The sequence below is a fragment of the Cheilinus undulatus genome, linkage group 13, assembly GCF_018320785.1.
Source record: "Cheilinus undulatus linkage group 13, ASM1832078v1, whole genome shotgun sequence".
Lineage (NCBI taxonomy): Eukaryota > Metazoa > Chordata > Actinopteri > Labriformes > Labridae > Cheilinus > Cheilinus undulatus.
Window position 1 is genome coordinate 31,873,357 of NC_054877.1, and position 26,819 is coordinate 31,900,175.

At 37.5% G+C, this 26,819-nt stretch overlaps 2 protein-coding genes across 3 annotated transcripts; both read left to right on the forward strand.

The window, feature by feature from the left end:
• Window positions 1–327: 327 nt before the first annotated feature.
• Window positions 328–4,166, forward strand: rps15 (ribosomal protein S15). Its single transcript, XM_041802508.1, has 4 exons — window positions 328–436; window positions 843–928; window positions 2,611–2,845; window positions 4,011–4,166. Exons 1-4 carry the CDS (start codon window positions 434–436, stop codon window positions 4,122–4,124), a joined length of 438 nt encoding a protein of 145 aa, XP_041658442.1. The 5' UTR covers window positions 328–433; the 3' UTR covers window positions 4,125–4,166.
• A 561-nt stretch (window positions 4,167–4,727) lies between these two features.
• LOC121520455 (dipeptidyl peptidase 9-like) lies at window positions 4,728–26,079 on the forward strand. 2 transcript variants are annotated; one of them, XM_041803914.1, is made up of 21 exons: window positions 4,728–4,864; window positions 7,736–7,824; window positions 7,911–8,149; window positions 8,335–8,447; window positions 10,293–10,466; window positions 13,195–13,366; window positions 13,603–13,713; window positions 13,893–14,021; window positions 14,110–14,171; window positions 14,265–14,365; window positions 16,680–16,857; window positions 16,955–17,114; window positions 17,230–17,309; window positions 18,016–18,168; window positions 19,974–20,109; window positions 21,429–21,574; window positions 21,689–21,835; window positions 21,918–22,070; window positions 22,465–22,607; window positions 23,105–23,216; window positions 25,001–26,079. In XM_041803914.1, the coding sequence occupies exons 2-21, from the start codon at window positions 7,769–7,771 to the stop codon at window positions 25,091–25,093; spliced, it is 2,658 nt and encodes an 885-aa protein (XP_041659848.1). In that variant the 5' UTR covers window positions 4,728–4,864; window positions 7,736–7,768; the 3' UTR covers window positions 25,094–26,079. The 2 variants fall into 2 exon arrangements, with proteins under 2 accessions (XP_041659848.1, XP_041659849.1); XM_041803915.1 differs by having other exon boundaries at window positions 13,198–13,366.
• The last annotated feature ends 740 nt before the right edge of the window (window positions 26,080–26,819 follow it).

Genomic DNA, 26,819 nt, shown 5'->3' on the forward strand with positions numbered 1-26,819 from the left:
CATACATTTTAATCCAAGGGCAGCTGACCTCCCAAAAAGGTTCCATTGTTGCCTAATAAGAATTTATGTCAATTAAAGGGGAACAAAGAAGAAAGATACAGCCCTTTTACGACATTTGTATCACTAATATTCAAGCTTTGCTCTTTCGAAACATATCGGCAGTATTGTATTTGATTATCGCTCTTCCTTGTATTTGATAAGAATATTTCATACTGTGCTGCACTTAGAAACGTCGAAATGATACAGAGACGTGGGACACGTCGGTAGGAAACGCCACGCTCCTACAGAAATCAAAATTGTTATACAACAACCCCACCTGCTGTTTATCGTGGAGAACATCACCGGAAAACAACGCCGGATGTTTATATGAAATCGCGCGATATCAGGCCCAACGAGATCTCCGACCGTTCTTTTCCCCGGAACATCAGGCAAGATGGTAGGTGCTAAATCGACAGTGAAGCTCTTCAAACTACAATCTACATGCATCTGAATTGTATAGTCACTGGTTTTGGTAGCTGGTCATAATATAAGACAGTCACACACGTTAACCGAACAATCGGAAGGAAATTGAAGCCCATAATGTTAGATAAGGATAGGTTTATACGTCCTGTGAAGCAACAGCTAGTGTCTCTTATGGCTAAGCTAACACAGTGGTACAACGCAATCTGTACTAGTTGTATTAACGAGCTGTCTTGGCAATTGTTATATTGGTAGTAGCTAGGGAATTGTGTCGTGTTTTGACATATCCTAATGGCAGTGAAATTAGTTTGGAAGTGTCTGTTCAGTGATGTGCATGCTAGCGAATGATCCATACTGACTTCAGGTGATGCCTCTGTCTCTAGGCGGATACCGAGATCAAGAAGAAGCGTACCTTCAGGAAGTTCACCTACAGAGGTGTGGACCTGGACCAGCTTCTGGACATGTCCTAGTAAGTGAGAAACTGGTTGAGTTAAGCTGCTGATTTGACTTGGTGGTCAACTGGAGACACTGTACTGTGGCTTAGCTTTGATATCATCTCATGTCATGTAGATATGGAGTTTACAAAAGTTACTGTTCAGTGACTAAGAAAGAAGTATTCAAGGTTCTTTATCAGTACTCAAAAGGCAAAATTTGTAAAATTTGTTGTGCAGACAGGAGTTAGGCATCCCAGAGACAAAAACAATGGTGATTCACTACACAATCCTCAAAAATGCATTAAAAACTGACATTATAATGTTAAAATAAATATTGAGGATTAAAACCAAATCATGATAAAGTGCTCTACATGACATCATTCTGAAATAACACTTCAAAAGAGCTTAAATTCTTTTACAGGTTCCCTAAAATAATACATATGTTATTGAAGTCTATTCATTTTGTGAATCACTCAGGCCTTAAATAAATATTTTCATTTTCTATTTTTCCTTTATGTGTGACTCAGACCATGGTCACATAGCATAAAGCTCAAACAGAACATACAGTTCAAATAACAAAAAAAGATGGCACATGACATGTCTGAAATATCAGAAGTATTATAGGAAGAGTCCTTCAAAAAAGCACCAGGTTTATTTAAAAAAAAAAAACTTTTGGTTTCTTTGATTGCAAAAGAAAAATTTAAACACAGGACAGTTTATGTAATACTTTGGTGTATACCTTCATGACTCATGCTTACATTCTTGCTGAGAAGATGATACCCATCATCTGGACGATCATTGTGGAGGTTACAAATCCTTTGGATTCTGTCCAGCATGTTATATCTCCCTGTGACCTTAGGAGTCCTAGTGTTTTTCAATCTAAAGTTACAGATGGCTGGTCTATCCTTCTGGTTTCCAGGTGATAAATACATTTCCAGTTTGATCTCTTGTTTAAATTATATATGAATCACATGATGCCCTTATGCTCAGATCACTTGGCCACTTTTGCAAAATAATGATCTTTGAGCCATTTGTTCAAGAGTTGGTTTGTGTAGTTTAACTCTGTCGCCAACTGAATATTTTCTCTGCAGCACCAGGTTGTTTCCAACAAAACAGTACTCCAATCTCACAGATAGCTGAGGATTTCTGGTGGAGAAACTCATCTATTGTTCCACAGTGAACATTGTGTATCTTGAGTAAGAAAATAGTCCTACAAAGTTTTGGTAAATTGAATTTAGAAACTATCTTTCAAAATAGAACAAAGCTATGATAGGAGTTAGATAAGTTAGACAGCAGTGGGGAAATGTTTTATAGTTTAAAGACCTAGGCTATTGATTTCAGCTCCAGGTAGATCACACTGATAATACATGACCGAAGTGATGCTGTACACTAATAATTATGATGTGACAGAACATTTCACATTGTGATGAACATGACAAAGCCGGATGGACAAAGTAATTTTTCATGTGATGGTTTCAAAACATAGTTTTGGTTTAAAGTAGTTCAAGTAGATAGTAATGTTGCACATGAAATGTGATGCAAAATGAATACTAAAGTAAGCACTGAATCTAACAATGAACTTCATTTAGCCTAGTATTGAAATACTGTTCTCAACACTGTATGGACAATCCAGTAAAGTAAATGGGTGTTATGAGTATTAGTATTAATGCAGTTATGATCGATTTAATTGATGTATGTGCTTTCTTTGCCTGTGTAGTGAGCAGCTCATGCAGCTGTACTGTGCCCGCCAGAGGAGGAGGCTCAACCGTGGCCTGCGCCGCAAGCAGCAGTCCCTCCTGAAGCGCCTGCGCAAGGCAAAGAAAGAGGCTCCCCCCATGGAGAAACCTGAGGTGGTGAAGACCCATCTGAGGGACATGGTCATCCTGCCTGAGATGGTCGGGTCCATGGTTGGAGTGTACAATGGCAAGACTTTCAACCAGGTTGAAATCAAGGTGAGGTCCTGGAGGTCAGCTGGGTGAGAAAGCACAGGGGCACTTGTATGTCTCCTGAGCGAACATGATTTCTTAAGTTTGATAAAGGGACCCCTAGGCCTTTGTTTTATGATTGACTGAGCAGCATGTAGGCAGAAGTGAGGCAAAACAAATGCCTGAGATGCCCTCAGTTGAAGCAGTCATTTATTATTTAATCTGAATCTGTCAAGTCTCTGTGAACCAACGTTTTAGCAGTAGTCTGTGAGAAATCTTTTCTTCATCTGTTGGGATGCTTTAGGAATAGTATAACACTGAGAGTTAACTTGTTGGATCAGGACAATTTTAAAAGGCTAGAAAACTGTCAGATTTGGCAGTTGCTTTTGCTCCACAAGGCCACTGTGAACTTGGAAGTTACGCTGCGTTTGCATTGCAAACCTTAATGCTCACTTCTGATTTTTTACCCCCCCTCATTGTCAGCTCACATTATTTTTTAAATTGTGCCCTGTCTCAGACTCTTCATTTCAGTTGATTGGTATATGAAAGTGGCCCAAATTGGATTGGAAAATCACACATTTCAGTGTGACTTTTGCTGTTCGATCTGCCATGAGAAACAAAGTAAATTAGATCTGTCCACTTCGGAGTGGTTGCAATTACCTCCTGGACTCTACTTAGGTCCTTTAGCAAAGCCCTTGGCTGCTATCTGCTCTGGGTGTGTAACTCAAAAACAGACATCTTTTCTGAAAACCACCCAAAGAGTTGTGTATGATTTTTAGGTGCTGAATGTGTAGTACTGGCTGTAAAGCAAAGTTTAAAAATGCCTTGGATCGTAAAATTCAAATTGTCTATTAGTTCTTTAAATAGAAATCCTTTATGAGTGAGTTGCAAATTATGCTTAGTAAAAATCTTGTTTAATTTCATGATGACCTTTCCTGTAAATTACCTTTTAAAACTGGACAAAATGTAATACTACGCACAGGATGGACTGGTGTTTTTTTTATGGGCAAGATGAGCTGTTGCTTAATTAATAAAAAGAACTGTAAAATAATTCCTGTGAGTAGTAATAGCATTGGAAGAACATTGCTTTATTTACCAAACATCATAACAAGGTAATAGCTGTAGGTATGTTATGATATATAACTGTTATTTCCAGGTTAACATGTTACTAACATGCTTCTCCTCTCCACAGCCTGAGATGTGCGGACACTACCTGGGCGAGTTCTCCATCACCTACAAGCCAGTCAAGCACGGTCGCCCCGGTATTGGAGCCACACATTCTTCTCGTTTCATCCCTCTGAAGTAGAATGGCTGTATTCTTTGTATAAATAAAAATGGTCTCCAAAAACTTGTTTTCTTTGTTTGTTTTTTTTTGCTTGTTCTTTCAAAAGAAGCCTAAAGCTTTATTGTGTCCAAGCTGTGAAGGCTATTTTTCAAACTGTAGCTTGTCCTTAGAGGTGCTTTTATTACGGATGTGGGTGGTTTTAAGATAACTAAAAGGAGTCTTGCTGTTGCCAGTATTAAGAGTGGAATGCTTTTTATATATACATTTTCACAGTATGTTAAAGTAATGATTATTAATAATTAAAGTAATAAAGAAATCAAATGTTTCCGGTGTGAGAGAAGTAAAATTTGTAGGATTTAGCGAGTGGCTGGTCACCTAGCGTCATCCATTCAGAATCCCCCTAATGGAGCGATATATGGAGAGTTTCTGCGTCAGAAGCCGACACATACTAATGAAGTGGTGAATGGTTGGGGAGGGGGTGGTTATAGTTTAAATATATCAAAATGAGTGCCTCTGGATAATGAACCGTAATGTCATAACCATGACAGTAGCTAACGCCTCCTGCGGCGGTGCGGCCCTAAAATGCTACCGACTTGCACTCCTCCAGTGCAAAGGTTCCTCCTCTTTCCGATCTGAAAGCCCGTTACATTTTGTGTGGCCACTCTGGGCCATGGATACAACCTTTAGCAGTTGCTCTGTCTTTTTATTGACATCGACCTAATAAGGAGCAGAACTTGATTAAAGAAACAGTGGCCAGATTGGTGAGTAGACACATTAATTTTGTCCCGTTTTGTTGTTGCAGTCGTTTGAGCGTCTGTTTTAAGAGATATACAAGCAACCGCTAGGTAGCGGCTAGCTTGCTCCTAGCTAAAATAGCTAGCTAGCGACAGTTAGCTTCAGAGCGAAAATGACAGAAGAGAGCTGTCATGTCAAAACGTAGCGAAACAAGATTATTTTAACCACAGACACAGTTTGATAACTGACATTTATAACAGCTTGAGGGTTGGTTAGCTACTGTCAAATGTGAATAAGGTGAGTGCCGTTTCAAATGTTAACAGGATTTAATTTGCCGGTGTTTTCTCAGTGTGGCTGAGTAGTTGAAATCCGAGAACAAAGATCTTTTGTAGGCGAGCTAACGTTTAAGGTGCCGGTATTTTACTACTCTCCCGACATGACCCCTACATTCATAATATTCTTGTTAAAAGCTAACAAGTACTAAGTAACTAGTTTAGACATATTGGGCCTCTGCCTGTGTAACGTTAAACGTTGTAGTATTATTATTTTAGATATTTCACTTGGTATCTGAGAGGCCACGTTAAGTGAAAGTTCAATATATAGTGACTTTATTTGAACTAGAATTCAGCCCTTTGGTTCTAGAAGTTCCCTATTACACATTTTAATTATCTACACTCAATAATCCAGTCACAATCTATCTATTTAGAGTGCATTTAATTTATTCTCTTAAATCGTCATACATGATGACGCTTATCGGCTCTAGATGACAACTTAATTTTTTGAGTGCTGGTACCTGTAGCTGATTTAATATTCTGGTCTTAAGTTGGACGTTTATAAATTTAAGGTCACAAAAGTCTTAATTTTGCTAAGGAGTGGTCTTAAATTTTAGAAGTCACTTTGACTGAGACATGCCTTTATCCAGTCTTTTCTTCTACCTACATTTATTCAATTTTTTTTTAATTTCCGTTAATAAGAAATGTAACAGAACAAGGTAAACACACAAACAGATAACAATGCTACAAGACTGGATGATCCATGTAACAAAAAGGGACAGGGGCATAGATAAGAAAATGAAATAACATACTGTACTTGCAAAGTAACCCAAATTATGAGGTTCAGACACTCCTGTGTCCATTATTCTAAATCCTAAAATGCTTTAATTGTCCACTATATTATTTATTAAGACCCAGGTTATAGTCAAGTCTCAAAACTTCCAGCGGCTTCTTCCATTCCTGATGAAAAAAGATGAGTCCTTTCATTAACATCGTGTCCAAGTTTTTCCAGTGTTACAACCTCTAAGATTAGAGACTTCCACACAGTAACAGTTGGGGGCTCATCCATAATCCATTTTACCATTATTCCATTCCTTGTTAGCATTAAAAGAGAATGGACTACATCCTTATTTTTTAAGAGACAGGGATCTGTCCAATCAGGCAAGGAAATTGGTTTATTCAGTTCTTTTTTTGAGTTTATCTTGTCGCCTATGTTATGAAAGATATCACTTTACTGTATATTGATTGAAAAGTGGCATTAAATGTACCACAAATCCTCAGATTTGCCTTTTTATGACCCAAAAACCTATTTGTTCTATAGCAATTGACATTTTATTAACAGTGAATTAAACCAGATGATTCAGCTTCCTCCAGTGTACCAAGAAATCTCACATCTTTTACCATTTGCCACACATACAATGGTATTAATTTTTCTCAAATCAGGTCTTAAAAAGTCTTAGATTTAATTCTTACAAGTGTGTAGGAACCCTGTGTGTTTATTTTTGTTCAGTTTACCCTAAGGGTTCAAGACAACTCCTCAGAGAAAGGGTTTTAAAATTTTTAATACTTCTAGATGTGTTTTGATACCATTGTTTCAGAATAATACAATCTTTATTCTATTTACTGACAGTAACAAATTAATCAAACTGTTGGAAAACTCCTGCACACTTTCTAATTTGCACAAAAACATTGCAATGTTGAGGTACCAAAAAGCTGCCAAATTTGTGCTTTTTAAACAGTATGCAGGAGTTTTCCTGCAGTTCTGATATTTAAAACAATACATTGTTCAGTGTTGGGTGCCTAGGGCTTGTAATTTTGTTTCTATGGTATTGACCTGTACTAATATTATGAGTTTTCCAGCATCATATTGAAGATTAGAATTCAGGTATCACAACAACCCTACACCAGAGTGTTAAACTAAGCTTCCAAAACTAAAGATTGGTGTTTCGTCCCAACTGGTTTTCAGATTAAGTGTTTTTTTTTCACAAGCATGCCTAACTAAACATCAGCAGTTGCTGTTCGCCCTCACAGTCAACTTCGTCACACATTCACTTACATTTTGCTGACCATTTTAAATGTACACTGTGATTAATATGATTGTGTAGATGAGCACTACATCACAGCAACATAAACAATGGATTGACAGAGCCCACAATGTCTAAACAAACAGTAATATGTGGGAATGAATGTGTGACAAATCTGGTTTAGACCATAACTGCTTTTGCGTGTTAACACAATGTACTCAGCATTATGGAGACAACAGTATATGATTTTTCCCACTGCTGTTTGCGTCATCCTAATCCTTCACCCGACACATAAGGATAAAGGAAGGAATGCTGGGTATTCCCTTTAGCATATACTTTATCTTCAGACTCACACACAGGAGATTTATCTCGAGTTATGATCTTTACATCATTTCATACTGTTTTAGAATATATGGCTGCTTGTTTACAAGACAGCATCCTGAAAAGTATTTGACCATTGAGTGATAGTGTGAGGAGAATTGATGTAACATGATTGTATCAGTGTCTAACCAGATAGTCAAGAGTAGGTATCAGAATGGTACTGGGAAGGAAGAGTTGTAGTAAAACATCTCAAATCTCAGTCTTCTACTTTTGGTTATAGGTTACAGAGTTGGTGTGGTGCGTTGACCAGTGAATGCATAGAGTCAAGAAGGTTAAACTCTGTGACACAAAAGAAGGTATCTGGAAAAGGTACAGTATGCTTTTTGTTTCTTTATGTTTTTGGATAAAGTTGATTTCTTTCAGTCTTGTTGATTCTTTCTAATGTCATCATTCAGCTGTGTGACAGTGAACATGACGGCTGTGGACGGCCTTTCAGACAGCACAGAGGTGGTGGAGATGGAGGATGTCCCAACACAGTTCTTTGTGGAAAAACACTCTTGGGAGGGCCTCCGTGACATTATCCACTGTAGCAGGAAGTACTCGGGCATGATCGCCAACAAGGCTCCCCATGATTTTCAGTTTGTGCAGAAAAAGGATGAGAATGGACCCCATTCCCATCGGTTGTACTACCTCGGTAAGCTGATTCATGCTTAAACAGCCTGCAAGCAGCCTTGATAACACTCTACGCTTAACCTCAGTAATGGTTTTATGCTCTAGGCGGAAAAAAGCATGAATACCATATAATGTAGAAATGTTATATAGCGTAAACAAGCCTGTTTATTTTGTGTTGCCTTTCTTTCTTTCCTGTATGCTCTCCAGGAATGCCTTATGGAAGCAGAGAGAACTCGTTACTTTACTCAGAAATTCCCAAGAAGATCAGGAAAGAGGCCCTCTTAGTTTTGTCATGGAAACAGATGCTAGATCACTTCCAGGTAAACTCCTCCTTTCTTTCTGGTTCTATAGTGACAATACAAAACAGTGTGGTGCAATGCTTTTTGGTCTTTGTTGTTAGGTAGCTGTCCCGTTTAAAATGGAACTGCACTCTCAGCTCTGTGCCTAATAGCAACCACTGCATAATTTTTTGCAACGGCTAAACAAGGGCAAGTCTTTGACGAGATGTCTGCACTGACTGAAACACCAGCACTGAAGTTGTCATATCACTTACTTTACATGTTCTGATCTTACTGCTGTCTTTTTTACTTCTTTTTATTTAAGAGCATGTTTGACTTAAGGGTAATTGAACTTTCCACAAGCACCAGCTGTCAGCCAAACATTCAACTAGTCACTTAATCACAGCTCTCTACTTTATTTTTTTAATGTTTACTTAATAAAACAGTTTGACTAACAAGTTACGACTCTCTTACCCTATACATTTCAGATTAATTTGAACTGTGTTTCATCTAAAAACAAGTAAATCAAGATTCAAAAATTTTCTTTGCAACAACAACACAAAAATGATCTTATTTTGGTAAAATCAGTCACTACATACTTTGTTTGGCCATGGGCTTGTGTTAGGGCTGTCAGCATTAGCACATCAATTGTGAGTAATTAAGGACTATAATTAGTGTATTGTTTTTTCTTCAATTGCATGCTTTTTTGTCCCTTTCAGCACACCTTGGTTAAGCAAACAACATCTTCCAGCAGCCACAGAGATATATAATAAGTCCACCACTGTACCTTAATGTCTCATTTCACCTTAAAAACTCAGACACTTCAGTGGACAGGTCAAAAGCCATCTGCACCTTGCGTCCATTCCATGGCAGAAATTTTACCGCTTTCTGTTACCAAATATTTACCTTTTTCCTGCTCCCTTACTTCCTTTTTCAATTCATAACAAGCTCTTTTACTTGGTTAAGTTCATATTTAAATCTTGAATTAACCCAAAGTTCACCATTGTTTTTTTGTTTTGTTTTTTCAAAATAAGAGCAGCTCTCTATCCAAACAAGAAGTCGATTAACATTTAAGAGAGTACAGCAATAGTAAAGGAAACAAAATGGTTTGAAATAAAAAAAAAAGTGGCATTTCAAAATGTGACTTAAGGTGAAATTAATCGTGATTGACAACAGAAATTCTTGAGGTTAAAGCCAGCTTTAGAATAGTTTGACAGTCCTTGTTTGTGACATAGTTTTAAACTCTGGAAGTCTCCATTTGGTAAATACAATTCTGTGTTGAGATTTGTATGGCATTAAACCACTCATTGTTAAAAACGTCTGTATTTAAAATAACTGATCAAATTTTGCAAAAGAGTGAGCCACTTAAATAAGGTGGTCAACATTTTTGTTCACTATTAGTTAATAACTCAGTATTTTTATTTCACATTACTGAATTCCCACCAAAAATTGTTACCTATATACTTACCAGATTGCAAGGAATTAAGTGTTAGATTCTTCAAATTTCCTGGGGGAGGATCCATGCTTGGGCCTCACTTTATGTAATAAACCAGGGAGGGCAAGCATTTCAGACCCCCTTGCTGGCTACCGTTTCCTACAGGTGGACTACTCTGTTTGTCTATGGAAAGCTGTGGAATAAGCACTCTTCAAAGGGGTGGCAGTGTAGCCATTTTTAGCTGAGATATGTTTTGAAACTCAAAAGATTAAGCAAACATTAACTATAACAATAATATACAGGCTTTGCAAACATTATCTCAAGGGTATGGAATTAGGTGAGTAGGGTTATATTGGATATATTTGACAGATATTTTTCTTAATAACTTACGGACATGGTAAACTAATGTCATATTCTTAAAGTGACATCTCATTTTCTGTTTATTCTCTAAGGCTACGCCGCACCAGGGGGCCTACTCTCGAGAGGAAGAGTTGCTTAGAGAACGTAAACGTCTTGGAGCTTTTGGTATCACTTCCTACGACTACCATGCCCAGACAGGCCTGTTCCTCTTCCAGGCCAGCAACAGCCTCTTCTACTGTCAGGACGGAGGCAACAACGGCTTCATTGTGAGTATACTGCTCTTTGTTTTCTTAAAATCTTTTAGATTATTATATGGTAGAGCCTGGTATAGTCTGCAAGTAAAACAAATAGAATACAATACAGTTATGTGGGGTTTTCTCTGCTTTTATCTTAATTACACTTACTTGTGTCATTACTTGAACATTGAAAAGCTATCTAAAGAAAAGAACAATATAATCAAACACCTGCCAGATAAGCTGAGTCAATGAAGCCGCTTCTTCATAGAAATAGAGTTGTGTGTACTTACATGTGCTTTACTAAGTTGTATGTGAGTTGTGATGGCATTTTTAAAAGGCATTTCTGTCTTCCTGATAATTCTGTTTTCTATGGCTAAAGTATTATAAATGTGTATATGATGTATTTTTACATCGTAGTAGTCCCTTGTTTTCCTGGCACGGTCATGAAATGCAGCTGACAGCTGTGGTAGGGGAGTGAATTTAAAAGAGAATGGTGCTAAAAATAATATTGATCTTTGTGTTTGGTATTGGATACAAATGACAGGGTTGCTATAAATCCTAGCTCTAAAAAACACATGATGTAAAGGTGTGAAAGAGATACCTGGTAGTTTTGTGGGAATCTTCAGACCAAATGTCTTTTCAGTAAGTGTTTTGTAAATTGTTTTGTCCCTTGCTATGAGGTCACTGATCTTGATCGTCTAAGATTATGCTTTTACTATTATTGACTAGTGCATGTTTTTTATAGAGTTCATGCCTACCTGTAGCTTTAATAAGCTACTTTAAGATCATGTGTAAAGGTATTTCTCTTTTCAGTTTCTTCCTTAAGAATACAGGATTACTCCCAATGTGTGACTGAGTCATGTTATACCATGTTTGATTTTGAGGGTAGGGGACATGCGTTGGCCTCATCCCCTTGCTTTTTCAGTAACATGAAATTTCATTGATCAAAATTGACAAAGGGGAAATTCGTAAAAATAAAGACATAGTTGTGTGTATGGCATGAGTTCTAAAAATTGTTGAAAAAAAGAGAGGTATTTATGATTCAGAAAAAATATTTTTATGTGAGAAGCGTTGTTCATCCACAATGAGATATAGGACTACTCTAGAAATAATTTTTTTAGGAAATTTACTTGAATTTTTTTTAGGTTAAAATGTTGTACAGGGAAAAAAACACAGTTTTCGAGTTTATAAAGTCAGAAATGTACAAGAACCAAAACTGAACTAAAACAGCAAGCATGTGCACAACAACTAAAAGTGTTTGTATTTCTGTTTATGGAGTAAGCCTATGTAACAGTTTGAATGTGGAGTTGAAAGAATATGCAAACATATAGTAGTTCAAAAAAGCAGGGAGATGATTTTCATAAGGTACAGGGATAAAGAAGGCCTTTTATTCTCACCTGATGTTTATGGATTATTGATCATGTTCTCTGTTGACATTCAGGTTTTGCCCTAATTATCATTATTATTAGCATTTTTTGTTGTTGGTGGTGTTTGTGTCTTATGGCTGTAAATATCTGCTTCAGTTTTTGGAAACATTGTCTTTTGGTTGTTTAAGCAAGTGCGACTATTTTTTATAAAAAAGGTTTACAGAATGGTAGGTTGACATATCAACACTAAAACTAATTTATAAAATGATATTTGTGTAACTATCGCAAATTTGGATAAATATTTAGATATTTGATTTAAAAATAATAAATGTATGTTTTAAAAACAGAACAGGTCATTTCATATATAGATTTGCATATGAAAATGATTTTCTTTTTACTAAGGGGCATACATAAAATAGCAAATCTCAATTTAGAAATATATTCTGTGAATGATGTATGCCTTGTTGCAATACAAATTATATCAATATGTAGTAAAAGATGTTGGAGTATAGTAAATATGGAGAAGGGGTGGGATTAAAGTGGGTTAGACTTTTTCTCACTCCTTTTTGAATATGTAATGTAATTCAACAAGTGTTCTTGTGTCTTATACATAGCTTAATTCGTTCATTTTGTATATGTCTCTTTGAAGTTATACAATTATTTTGTACTCTTTTCTTTTTTACATGTTCGAAATGATTATTTCAGTCAATCAATGAATCAGTCAAACTTAGATATTTTGAGATTATAAAATTGTCTATTGCATAGAAGAAAAGCATAACGGTTGAAGTTGTTTTCTTGCAGAAGAGCTGCAGTTGAAAGAAAACCATACTATTTACTAGGAGTGAGCAGTGAGGCTGAATTATGATTTTGCCAAGGATTGTTACATTATAATTAATAACTGCACTTAGATCACATATTTCTGTAAATTGGGGCTTCTTACCTCGGTTTCCAGTTTTGTTTCTTGCAAATTTATGACTTTATGAACTTTATGAAGTTTTTAGTTTACAAGGTCAAAATTTGGACTATTTTAAAAGTCTGATTTTTAAAAGAGATAAATTGACGACTTATCTCGGAAGCTTTGAGTTTTTCTCAAAAGATTAACAGATTCTCTTAATTTTTTAATTTTTTTGTAGAGTGGTCTTAATGTGCCTTTCTATTCATCTCATTGTTTCATTGGAAAGAAAACCATTTGAGATTTAAGGAATCTTTCCTTCACTTCCTGGCAGAACAAAGAAAACCTCAGAATGGCTTGTGTTAGCGTACCCTTTGATGTTCATGAAACTGTCTTCATTTAAGTCTATGCTTGCGTTAAACAGGTTTCTCCTTTATCTTTGCATTTGAAAGTTGATTCTCTGTTTGCTTTTGGCTAAGACTGTACTTGTTGGTTTTAGCAGTCTGCTCCTGTCAAGCCAGTGGAGATCAAGACCCAGTGCTCCGGGACCCGGATGGACCCCAAAATCTGCCCCGCGGACCCTGACTTTATAGCCTTCATCAACAATAACGACCTGTGGATAGCTCACATAAAGACAGGAGAGGAAAGGAGACTTACATACTGCCACAAAGGTATGAAGGCGTATAGTTTTATTTGGCTGGTTGATTGGGAAGATTTACCTGCTTGGATATCCACAGAGTGCCTTACTGTAGAGGTTAAATTAAGTTTTTTAAACCAATATACAATGAAGATGCACTTTATATCTTAAAAAGGGGCGTATGGACTAGATTATTTGTGTATTTTGCACCTCTTCAGTAACCTTGCATGGATGGGTGCTTTTGCTCCCTTCTATTAATTTGTTTTCCAGGTGTGGACAGTATAAAGGAGGACCCTAAGTCTGCAGGTGTAGCAACATTTGTCATCCAAGAGGAGTTTGACCGATTTACGGGTTACTGGTGGAGTCCTTCAGCAGTGGAAGGTCAGCAGTTGTTAGATTAAAAATGTAAATCCTTCACATACTTCAGGATCAAAAATGACTTGACAGCAGCAGTTCTACCTGGTATTTACACTTAGCTATTATAAGAGATGGGTGTAAAATTACATGGCTGTATTTTCTGTTTATGCTGGCCTCATGGAAAAGTTTTTCTTCCCTTTCAGACCCTAACGGAGGTAAAACGGTATACCTGCTGTATGAAGAGGTGGATGAGACAGAAGTAGAGATTATTCATGTTCCATCTCCAGCACTGGAGGAGCGGAAAGCAGACGCATACAGATATCCTCGCACAGGCAAGTGTTGCTCTACACACTAAACACACACACAGACAGGTTTGGAGCAGGTAATCCTTTTACACCTAACTTTAATCTTTAATCACAGGTAGTAAAAACCCCCAGGCTACCCTTAAACTGGCAGAGATCAAAATAGATCATCAAGGAAGAGTGAGTCTTTCACTATTGCTCATGTTTTTTTTTTAATTCTCTCAGAATTTTATTTCAATTTCCTGATTTTATTTTTTATGCATCCACTTTTAGATCGTCAGCACGCAAGATAAAGAACTGGCTGTTCCCTTCAACTCCTTGTTTCCCGGGACAGAGTATATCGCCAGAGTAGGATGGACGAGTGACGGGAAGTAGTGAGTATACATGTTGAAAACTTTGATTCTGTTTACTCAGTGACTCAAAATAAACAACCAGAATGTAAACAGCCTGGTAACAGGAATAATGATTGCTAAGGAGCCTGATTAGTTTCCAAAGTAGGATTCACAAATACAGTTTTGGATTTGTATATGAACGACTCTTCAAAAAAATTGTTTTGGGTGCACACACACAAAAAAGATTCTCAAATGCATTTCTGATGCTGCTATAAATACTGTATGTATTATTTTTGAATGTTATTGTAAGTGATTTGCTGAAAGTAAGAAGACCCTTTATTGGCTAGAGATGAGTCTTGTTGAAAGAAATTCATATGTTGATCCAAGCCATGACAACGGACTCAATTCCACAAGCCCCAAATAATTCATAAATACAAGCTACATGGTTTTTATACAAATGTTATGACCTCCAAATATGCTTTTGATGAAAAATATAGGTATTTGTGGATTTCCATTACACATACTAAAAAACAAAAACTATCTGTGTCGATCCATTATCAAAACCACTTATCCTGTGCAGGGCCTGGTTGCTTGTCTGTTATAGGACTGACTTAGTTATGGGTGATGTAGAATCAACAGTTATCCTAACATGCATGTCTTTTGATTGTGAGAGGAAGTCAAAGTACCTGGAGTGGGATATAGGAAGAACCAAAAAAAAAATCCACACAGAAAGCTCCTTACAGGGTTCTTCTTGCTGTGAGGCAACAGTGCTTACCACTGCATTCAGCCCAACTGTGAATCAGAGATACATTTATTTGCATTTACATCAAACAGGGGTTACACAACTGTAGATCTTGATCAGTTGGTAAATATTTGTGACATTTCAAATAGGTCTTTAATATTAGGTGTGCTTTAGGTTTGACTTTAACTGATTCTCCTTTGAACTCCTTTGGTTTTTAGTATGAGCCTAGATAGTCAGACTGTTGGAACTGTGTTTTATAGCAGGCATTGTTTCAGTCTCTAACTGGTATGAAAGTTTAAATTTTCATAAGTTTTGAATTATGCTTAATAAGTTATTAAAAGGAAATGTGACTTTTATCATTTATAAAAGGTTTCAGTGCAGCCATTACTTGAAAAAAATCTTGAGTTTCAATCAACACATACATGAAAACCTGATATAAGAAAAGGATTAAAAAAGAAATCATAGGAATATTTATTTTATTCTCTACCCCTTATCTCTTTGATAGAACAAATACTGGTTTATATGTAAGTAAAGTGATTTCTTTATCAGTTGAAAAGTAGCCTAAACATTGGTTATTTCTTTCAGTGTATTTAGGCAGGTACATCTAGCTTTCGCTGTTATCATCTCAAAACTCTGAGTGTGCACACAACAACTAAAAATTTTTGTATTTCTGTTTGTGGAGTGAAAATATGGAGCTGTTTGAAGGGATGTCCAAACATAAAACAGTTTAAAAAGCAGTATAAAGATATGTAATCTTCTCAAGATTCATGAATGTAGAGGGTGTTTGACTATCATCAGTTTTAGCTCTCTTTATATGAGTATAAACCATAACTTACAGAAATCCGGGTCTATTATATGGCGTAAAGGTGCTATATGTATAATGGCATATTGTAATCTACATGAACCGTATATCAAAAGGTCCATGTACAGTCTAAATAAGTGTACATTTGGCTAGATACATGCATATTTATTTTGATAAAGAAAAAAAAATAGATCAGACTTTGATGATAAAAAAGCGTTAACTTTTGATACTGTATTAATAATTGCATCTGTTTGTATCAATGAGGAAGCAAATGTTTAACTATTACTAAATTTTGGAGAAGGGTTGGGATTAAATAAGTTCATAGTTCTTTGCACTCCTTTTCAAATGTGTAACCCAAAACATTAAGTGTTGGTGTTTTTCTTCTATTTCATGTTTTTTATGTTTACTATATCAATATTATTTTGCTTTTAACTTTATTTTTATTTTCATTTTTTTCCATGACTAGCTCTCGCGCTGTGACTATCACTATCATAGAGGATCTTTAGTTGGAAAAGGACATTGACCACTGATACAGAAGAACAAAAATTTTGTAGGCATTAAAAACATTCTTTTTAAAGAGAGTCATTTAAATATAAACACTAATATATCAGTGAATCCTGTTGTGTGCATTTATTTGTCTGATACTGGTCATGCTCCACTGATTCCGGACAAGAGGTGACATGGATCCTATTCTCATAAGGACTCTTTTTACATTTCCTTTTTTTTTTTTAAATGGTACAGTTACCTTCATGATGAGGTTGTCTCTGTTTTCAAGCAAACTTTAACGTCTTATCCGCTTTGTCTCCCCCTAGTGGCTGGGCAGTGCTCTTGGACCGAAGTCAAAGAAAACTACAGCTGGTCTTGCTTCCTCCAGCTCTCTTTGTCCCAGTTACAGATGACTCTGATCAGAGGCAGGAGAGTCTAGAGGCTATGCCTCATAACACTCAGCCACACATTATCTATGAGGAGACCACAGACGTCTGGATAAATGTAGGCTTTGCTACACTGTAATAAATCCAATGTAAAGAATCACCACCTACTCTGTTTTAAATTCACAGATAATAACAAAGACTTTCCTCTATTTCAGGTACATGATATATTTTATCCATTTATTCAAATGACAGAAGATGAGTTTACTTTCATTTGGGTAAACGAGTCTAAAACAGGTTTCAGCCATCTGTATAAAATCACATCACTGTTACAACCTGGCTGCTATCGTTGGACAGAAGACTACCACCACACAGAGGGTACGAGGAAGAGAGGACTCTTCATTATCTCGACAAATGATCTCTTAATCACAGTTTACGTCAGAGTGTTTGGTATGTCAAGGATCATGTTGATTCTGTTATCTGTTTTCTGCAGGAGACTTTAAATGTGCAATCAAGGAGGAGGTTACATTGACCACTGGGGAATGGGAAGTGCTGGCAAGACATGGTTCCAAGGTTAGACAAAGACTATTAGCTTTAATCTGTAAATGCATACTTATAAAAGATGCACAGGTGTCTACAAGTGGATTAAAAATCTTGACATTTATAAGTATTTTGTTTTGTTGACTGTTTGCTTCATTTCATAGACAATGAAAAAGAATGGCCTCTGATATAATTAAAGTTTGTTTACTTCTACATCCAGAACCAAAGAACAGAAAATACAGTGTTGCCAAAACCAAGACTCCATCTGAATCTGAGCAAAGTTTTATGAGCAGATTGAGTGTATTTGACGACCAATTCTAGCATGAAAATGTTCTCTTTTTGTCCCAGTTAATAAAATGGTCCTTGATCATTCCCCACGTATTTGCTTCATACCAGTTAATTTTGTTGTAACATGATAACACTGACAGTGTTGCATGCTCTGCAGAGTAACACTCTCATGACATCTCCTCTCATAAATGCTCCAGTTGTGTGGTATCCCTGATGTTTGCTGTTGCCTGTAAAAGCTTTTAACGACACCTGGTTGTGCCAAAGTAATCCTGCACCACATGGCTATGAATCGTTTCAATATGTCACATCATTAACGCCAAGCCTCTGCCAGATACAAAACTGGAGTCACAAATGGATAATGAAATCAATCGTCATAACTCCTTGCATTTTTATGCCCCACTCTCCCTGCTGTTCATTTTCCCTTCATGTTTTTTTGTCTCCCCCTCACTAGATCTGGGTGAATGAGTCAACAAAGCTGGTGTACTTCCAGGGCACTAGAGACACTCCTCTGGAGCACCACCTCTACGTGGTCAGCTATGATTCACCTGGAGATGTGGTCAGACTAACCAAGCCTGGCTTCTCTCATAGCTGCTCTGTTAGTCAGGTACAACACCCATTTATCTTCCAGTGCAAAATGTAGCAAGCAAATGTCTAAGTCAGTGCATAGACGGTGCCTGTAAAAGATATTTAAGAACTTGGATGTTTTGCCATTTTATTAATTTTAGAAATCAATCATGGTCAATATGATTTAGCTTTTTGACCAAAAAATTACGTAAAAACAGATTGAAAACAGATTTCTAAAAAGTAATGTCCATCAAATAAAAATATGTAAAGTAAGATAAGTGATTGCCTAAATATCTCCCCTTTAAAGGGACTGAGCTAATTCACCAGAGGTCCAGCCAGCTGGTGCTAGTAGTCTCACAGTAAGTAAAATGGGGATCACCTGAGTACAGTGAATGTGTTTCAAGTGATGAAGTATAAAGACACCTGTGTGTTAAATGTCCAGTCACTGGTTAATCAGTATTCCTGACTAACATTACACCATGAAGGCAAAAGAACACTCCAAGCAACTCAGAGAAAAGTTTATTAAGGAATCTACGTCAGTGGCTGGGTATTAAAAAAAAAAAACCCAAGGCACTGGAAATCCACTGGAACTCAGATAAATCCATCATTAATAATTAGAAGGAATATGGCACGTGTGTAAATCTGCCTAGAGCAGCTGTTCTCAACAAGCAGAGGGACCATGCAAGAAGAAGGCTAATTAGAGAAGCCGCCAAGCCACCTATCACCAGTCAAAGCTTTATGTGAGAGTAGAAAAGAGAAAACCACTGTTGAAGTAAACTCATTGAATCTCCACTAGAATTCACCAAAAGGCGCATGGCAGACTCCGTGGTCAAGTGAAAGAAAGTTCTGTAGCCCAATTCGACCAAAATGGTGCTTTTTGGCCATAAGACAAGACGCTATGTTTGGTGGACACAAAAAACACTGCATATTGCCACAAACACAACATCCCCACTGTGAAGCATGGTGGCGGCAGCATCATGCTGTGAGGATGCTTCTCAGCAGCCGGCCCCAGAAGGCTTGTAAAGGTGGGGTAAAATTAATGTGTCAAAATATAGGAAAATCCTGGAGGACAATCTTCTTCAATCTGCAAGAGGTCTATGGCTTGGTAGTAGATTTATCTCCCAGCAATACAATGACTCAAAGCACACAGTTAAAGCAACACACTGGGAGTGGCCCAGTCAAAACACAGACCTTCACAGTCCAATAGAGAGTTTGTGGCTGGACAAGAAAGGGGTTGTTCACACCCGATCGCTGTGCAATCATGACAGAGCTTGAGCAGTTTTGAAAAGAATGGAGTAAAACTGCAGCGTCCAGACTGAGATCTGTCCACACAGACTATTGACCATGACTGGTTAATATAATCAATATAAGGGTAAACATCCAAGGGGGTGAATATTTGTACTGTATCGGGGAGCTATCAAAACAAGGTATGGCTTGGTTGGATGGGCTTAAGTTCAATGGATACTGTAGTGATGCACAATATTGGATTTTTGCTGATATCTGATATGCAGATATTTGTTTCTTTGTTCATATTTAAACTTCAAAGAGTGTGTTCAAGTCTTAAGTTTGAGGTCTGAGCTTACATATTTAAATATCAGTATTGGCTATAAGGAATTTCAAACTTCAGTCCATAGAAAACACTTCAAATTTTAAATAATGAGAATCAACAAAAACAATCCTTAGGCTGATGAAGATTTGTTGGTCCAGCCTAAAAGGCCACCAACTTATGGGCAGATATTAACAGCCAGCACAGGGTGATATTCACAGCAAGTACATTGGTTGCAAATATTGTTGTCAGTACTTTAGAAAATATAATCTTGTGTCTTTAATTCTGTCCCTCTGCAGAACTTTGACTTCTTTGTCAGCCACTACAGCAACGTGAGTACACCTCCGTGTGTTCACGTCTACAAACTGAGCAGCTCAGAAGCTGATCCACTACACATGGTGCCTGAGTTCTGGGCCAGCATGATGGAATCACCAGGTAAACTGAACAGGAGCCGCCACAAGCTACAGTTATATGAAATATGATTTATTTCATATGCAGAGTTTTACGTATGTGGTTTTTTCAGCTCTCCAAGTATTTCTTAGAGAGCTGTCTGGCCAAGAGTGAAGGTTGTCCAGCTATCTGAGGTTTTATTTTTGGAACAATCAATAGAGCTGCATCTGTAGGGGAAAGTTGAGGTCTGGATTTGATTAAATCAAGGACGGTCAGTTCGATCTTCAACGGCGTCCTCCAGACAATCATGACGGCAATCAGATAAAGTGGTGCTGAGGCGCTTAGCATCAGTGTTGATGGTTGTTTATGATTCATTAAAAGTGCAGGGAATGAGATGGCCCCTCTTCTTTTTATTTGTGACCCCTCTCAGTGATGCTGAAGCAGAACCACTCATATAGCAAGGCTAAGAGCGCTGATTTTGCAACTACAGTTTTTCTCCAGTAGATGGCATTTGGCAAAAATAAATAAATAAATAAATAAATACTGATGTGCCCTGTAGATATACAACAAAACAGTGAAGTTTGTGTGTTACCAGCTGCCCCTGCATCACCAGCTGTGTTAGACAAACAATTAAATAGTGTGTATTTAAGGATAGAGCGCTGTTTGACAAGAGTCTGTGTGGATCAGTCAACACCAGACTGTGAGATAATGCTTCAACTTAAAGTTGCTGATTGTTGTCAGTTAACTGCATGGTAATTGCAGACATGGTGATGGAGGATGAAAACAGTTGAAATTATTGTAGAATCTTTTTTATTTTTTTAACCATAATTCTAGAGTTAAGCCCAGTTTTTAAAAAAATACAAGTTATGGTAATTTTTATAGTTATTTTTATTGTTTATAATGAATTTATAAACTGCTTTTGAAATGCAAACTGTTGTTTTCCATGCCAGTGAAGCTTGTTGAATTGAATTGAAATGGATGGAAACAGGCTTTTAGAGCAGATCTCTGTGTCACGTAGAGGAGCTTATTTCTGCTTTCAGTGAATATCTACTCAGGGATTTCTTGGCAGTAATTTATTATATATATATATATATATATATATATATATATACATATTGTTAATATTACTTAATATTACTTTAACTCAATCTGTTTTAAGATTTGTAAATACATTAAATACAACCCTCTATTCAGGTGAAGGTCAACTAGAAGATGAGCCACAATCTCCAACAGCTTTGTGACATGCTCAAGAATCAGCAAATAAATAATCAACCAATCATAAATTTCCTTACTTTTTATGAAGTTTATATCCATTCCATCATATACATATGCTTATTGACCACATGTGCTGATATTTCTTTCAGGTTGCCCAGGAGATTACAATCCGCCAGAGATTTTTGATTTTCCAGGGAAGTCTGGCTTCCAGCTTTATGGGATGGTTTACAAGCCTCACAACTTGCAGCCTAACAGGAAACACCCAACTGTTCTCTTTGTGTACGGAGGTCCACAGGTGCATCCATTTATTCATTCTAACATTGGTCTGATGTTGCTGTAAACAGCATCACTGTGTGAATTAAAAAAACACATGAAAGGCATTGGTTTGTATGTGTCTGTTGACATGCAGGTGCAGCTGGTTAACAACTCCTTCAAGGGGATGAAGTACCTCCGCCTGAACACGCTGGCCTCTCTAGGCTACGCAGTGGTCGTGATTGATGGGAGGGGCTCCTGTCAGAGAGGCCTTGAATTTGAAGGAGCACTGAAAAACAAAATGGTTAGAAAAATATTACTTTTGAAATTAAACTGATACACAATTGCAAGATGAAAAAATACCTTTTTTTGTTTCGTCCCTGTAGGGTCAAGTGGAGATTGAAGACCAGGTGGAGGGGTTGCAGTATGTGGCAGAAAAGTTCAACTTTGTGGACCTGAGCCGTGTTGCCATTCATGGCTGGTCATACGGTGGTTTCCTCTCGCTCATGGGCCTCATTCAGCGACCCAATGTCTTCAAGGTTAGAAAACTTCTTCGTCCTTCAGCCTTTGTCATCTTCTTTACCATACACACTTTCTATCAGTAAGCCTTCTCTGCAGTCCACTTCAGTAATACAAATATGAAGAATCCCGTCTTCATATCTTGATATAAACTTAAAACCAATTAAATTCTGTTCATGAAACCTTGGGACTTCAGATTTCTCTGCAGTGTAGTTGCCTCTTAAATCCACAAGGGGTCTATGTGGTTCAATGTGTTGGCTTATAGCCTCCAGTCAGTGAGTGTATCAGCATGAACATCAACCTGCCTGAGGCTTTCAAGGTTAATTTTGCATATATTTACAATGGAGTTTAAACAGCTGAGCCAAGACAGCAGATTATTTTACCCCGTCTAACTGTACTGTGCTTTTCTTCCAGTTGGCTATTGCAGGCGCCCCTGTGACTGTGTGGATGGCTTACGACACCGGCTACACAGAGCGTTACATGGACGTGCCTGAGAACAACCAGCAGGGCTACGAGGAAGGCTCAGTGGCACTGCATGTGGACAAGCTGCCCAGCGAGTCAGTACACACACATGTATAAGCAAACTACAAAAGATCTCAGATTTGACTTATACTTGTATAACCTTACGACGTAGCAATGAAATATTATAGATATTTGTACATGTTTGATCATGAACAGGGAGTGTTTTACGACCATTTTCTATATTCTTGAAAAGTCAGTCTTACATGTTTGAACCAAAGAAGATTTCAAAGCTTGGAGCAATCCCTAAGCTTTTAAAATCTGCAAAGTTAGAATTAGGGTTTGAGGTGGCAGGGTAAGTCGGGCTTTATTGTTTTGGAGTGAGGACACCCTGAGGGCCTGACAGAGTGCCTGTTAGAACACTGCTCTTGGATAGTCATGTCAAATCACTCAATATCTAAATATCTGAAGGTCTTGAAAATATAAAGGGGAGATCTTTCACTATCTGGGAATGTTTTGTTCCAAGATTTGCTCTGTATGGAAACATTTTACTGTCGTATATCTTTTCATTAAGTTACCATTTATTTTATTTCAGGCCCAACCGTTTGCTAATTCTTCATGGATTTCTAGATGAGAATGTGCACTTTTTCCACACCAATTTCCTAGTGTCGCAGATAATCCGTGCTGGAAAGCCCTACCAGCTTCAGGTAAGCATCGCAAAAGCATTGGCATAAAGCTAAGGCAAAGTTCTGCACACAAGATTGGCATACTTCGTGCAATTTTTCTGACTTAAAAGTTTGGTAGGGTTGTCACAGTGACAGATTTTAAATTTAGATGTGACTCTTGTAAAGTCAGATGATTATGGTGTTTGTTTTAATACCATGGCAGCAGATAATTAAATCAAGGCATCCAATGTTAGGTCATTTAATGTTTTTAGCTCCCAAAAATGCAAGCACTCTTGCAACTCTCTCATACTGTACAAATTAAACATACACATACGATACATTAGCAACCTTTCGGGTTTTAGAGTCCCTGTAAAGTGAAATCCAAACATGTCTTGGCACACCAGATATGCTAGAATAAGGTTGCTGTAAACATGTGAAAACACTGAGATCTACTTGTAACTGAATTTTGGATTTAAACCGTAAGAAATTTGTTCACCTCTTTCCTCGCTTGGTGTTATTTAAACAGGGCAAAAATCTGAGCCCATGACAACACCAGTCTTGATGGATCCCTAATGCTACAATGATATAAAATCACCAACCAGTTCATGTCAGTGCACTCTGTTGTTAGCCAATGTCACTTCCTGTATTGACAGCTAGCCAGCTACATGCTGTGTTTTTGTTCATTGTGAGGTAAATTTCTAAAACATCATCCATGGTGGACTATGGGTCATTGAAACATCATATCAGAGGCATTTGTGCCAGAAAACAGTAAATTTAATCCCCAACTTTTGTCTCTGCTCTGGCACAGAGCTAGGCAGCTGCGCTCTGATCAGAAGCATTTCTAAAGATTTTAGAGGATCATATTTTTCCCGAGTGGGTGTGGCTTCAGCTCATCCAGCTGACACGCACACACCATCCTAGAATAGATTTTACTACCTAATTTTTTATGTTTTTGAAGTTTACTTTTATAAACTCAGAGATTATTTTCATGACTAAAATTTGGCCTGGTGGTTCATAACACTGGCCCATCGTACAATAAACCTGAAACATTTTTTTAATCACTTTACAGGGACTTTAAGACTGTGAGCTTTATTCTAATTTGCTGCAGTTTTTCATATTAAAGGACAATATGCTTTTTTAATATTTTGAAATACTACATTGTATCATATCCTCCTGGTGATCTCTTTATTTCAAGATCCAATCAGTCAATAAACCTTAATTTGAAGTGGAGATATAATTGAAGGGGCAACCCCTATATATATGTAGCTTGTGGCGGCTCCCGTTCATGTTTAGTCAATTACAGCGGAAATCCAGAGAATACAAAGTATTTAAAAACCAGTGAAATCTACTAAAGGAAATTAGAATAATCAAACAAGCAACATATATTGAGGATAACATCTAAATAAGTAAGAAAATAAAATGCAATTAATAAAATTAAAACAAAAAATGTATTAAGATCCTTTTTAAAAGTTCAAATATTAAAATGGCAAATATTAATATAACAGGTACACTTGCATAAAACAATTACAGAGGGTTGAAGGTTTTAAATTCAATTTCTAAAAAGCCCAGAAGGTAAAAGTTTATTGATGTTAAGCAGCTGCTGTAACGTGTTCCACTAGTCAGGAGCAGAATAGGAAAAGGAAGTCTTTCCCTGTTCTGACCTGACTCATGGAACATGAGGTCTAAAGGAAGAGAGCAGATCAGTTAGTTTCGAAAGATACATATTTAATGAATCACACACAGATCTTTTAAAAGCTGATAAACCATGATACGTACTTGCAGTATCTCTCAGTGTGTAACATTGTTGCTTTGTTTTGATCTTTTAGGTATACCCCAACGAGCGACACAGTATTCGCTGCCCTGAGTCTGGAGAGCACTACGAGATAATGCTGCTGCACTTTTTACAACAATACCTCTAAAAATTAGACAACAGGGGAGAAGAGAAGTCTAGTTTTCCCTCTGTCCTCCTTTACCCTTCTAGCTCACCACCCATCTGTACTCTTCCTGACCTCCCCGTCCTCAGATGTTCACTGCGTCATCGAGACTATCAGACACAGCAGCCACTGTCTCTTACAAACTTGTCGTGTAACCTCCTTACTATACTCTTTCTGCTCTCTGTCTCTTGTTCTGTTACTCCTTTCACTCGCTCTGTCTCTCACGCCCCTCTACTCTGTATACAGTCTGGGGTTTGGGTTACCAGCAAAGATTTGCTGTCTCACCCTGAAAGCTGAACAAAGACAAGGACATAAGGAGAAAAATGTGCAGGCTGTGTCACATTGCCTCATTGCTCACCCGTGTCCTCATCTGATGTTTTTCTTTATTTTTTGCCAAATGCTAACTGTGTTGTTTGCCCTCTGTTCCACCTGTTTTATTTACCTGGGTCAGCAGTATGGACAGGGTTACAGTATACAGATATGAAATAGAATCTATACGCATGTTTGCAGACATGAGCTCCTAAACTATACACACATATGAATAATGCAGTTTGTGTCATAGCACTAACACAGACTTACAATATCACTCATACGGTGGGTCTGTAACTTGCAGTTTGTGCAACAATGAAAGGAGGAGGAAAGCTGTGACTCTTCCTCTGTCCACTTGATTTAAGTGTTGTTTAAATAAAACATTTTATGAATTTTTATTATTTTTTAATGAGCGCTGACAGAAGGGCCTCGATATTTTTGCGAGTTTTCCTCCCCTCACATTACATTGCTCGGGATGTCTGCTTGCCTTCTTGACACATAATTTATATTTGCCAAAGTACCTCTTGACTCTTGATCATGCTGGTATTTCCTTTTGTACTGCAATAAAGACAACAGGAGGGTGAGCACTGGAGTCTTACAACAGCTTTGTACCACCGGAATACAATTTGTACATGATAATGAATAAATGTATGAATCAATCACATGCTCTCTTTTACTGCTGTCCTCACATTCATATGCTGTTCTGCTCCATATCCTGCAGGATACAATCAACCTATAGGAAAAGCTCATTCTCAAATGGCTTTCTCACATTGATATTCCACTCAAACCCTTCATTTTACACGTTGATATATGTCTTGCTCATCGCAGCTCCGCACAATTGAGTTAGAAACCTCTTATAAATCCCTCTGCCTTCAATAATGAACGGCACCCTATCTGTTATATTCTACATATCCATGACATTATTTCTCCTTGTTCAAACTTTAGATTCATTTACAAGAATTTCAACTAAAGATATTCCCATTTGAATTCTTTAAGCTAGCACTGTCATTTCAGCTATCTAGAATGTCAATCTACATCGCTTTTTATTCATACAGTTTTTTGACTTTAAACTTTTATGTGAGGGGAGAGGGGCTGGACTGATGGGCGGAAGGGTAGCCCGGGATTTGACAACCTGTTATCTTCGAGGTCGGGGGATTTACTTGGCTTGGAAAGGCTGAGCCTTTAGAAAAAAAACCTGCCAGTGAGAATAAACGTGAATTTGCTTTTCTGTGTTTTTCTCTAATGTGAAGTACTGAGTGCTTATGACTGTATGTCTGTGTGTGTGCTGCAGGCAGGGTGTGCAGGCCAAATAAACACTTGACATATCCACTTCGCCTGTCACATCCTGACTAGTGTGCTCTCTTAACGGTAAACATCCCAATCATTGGCAGTCAAGCGCTGC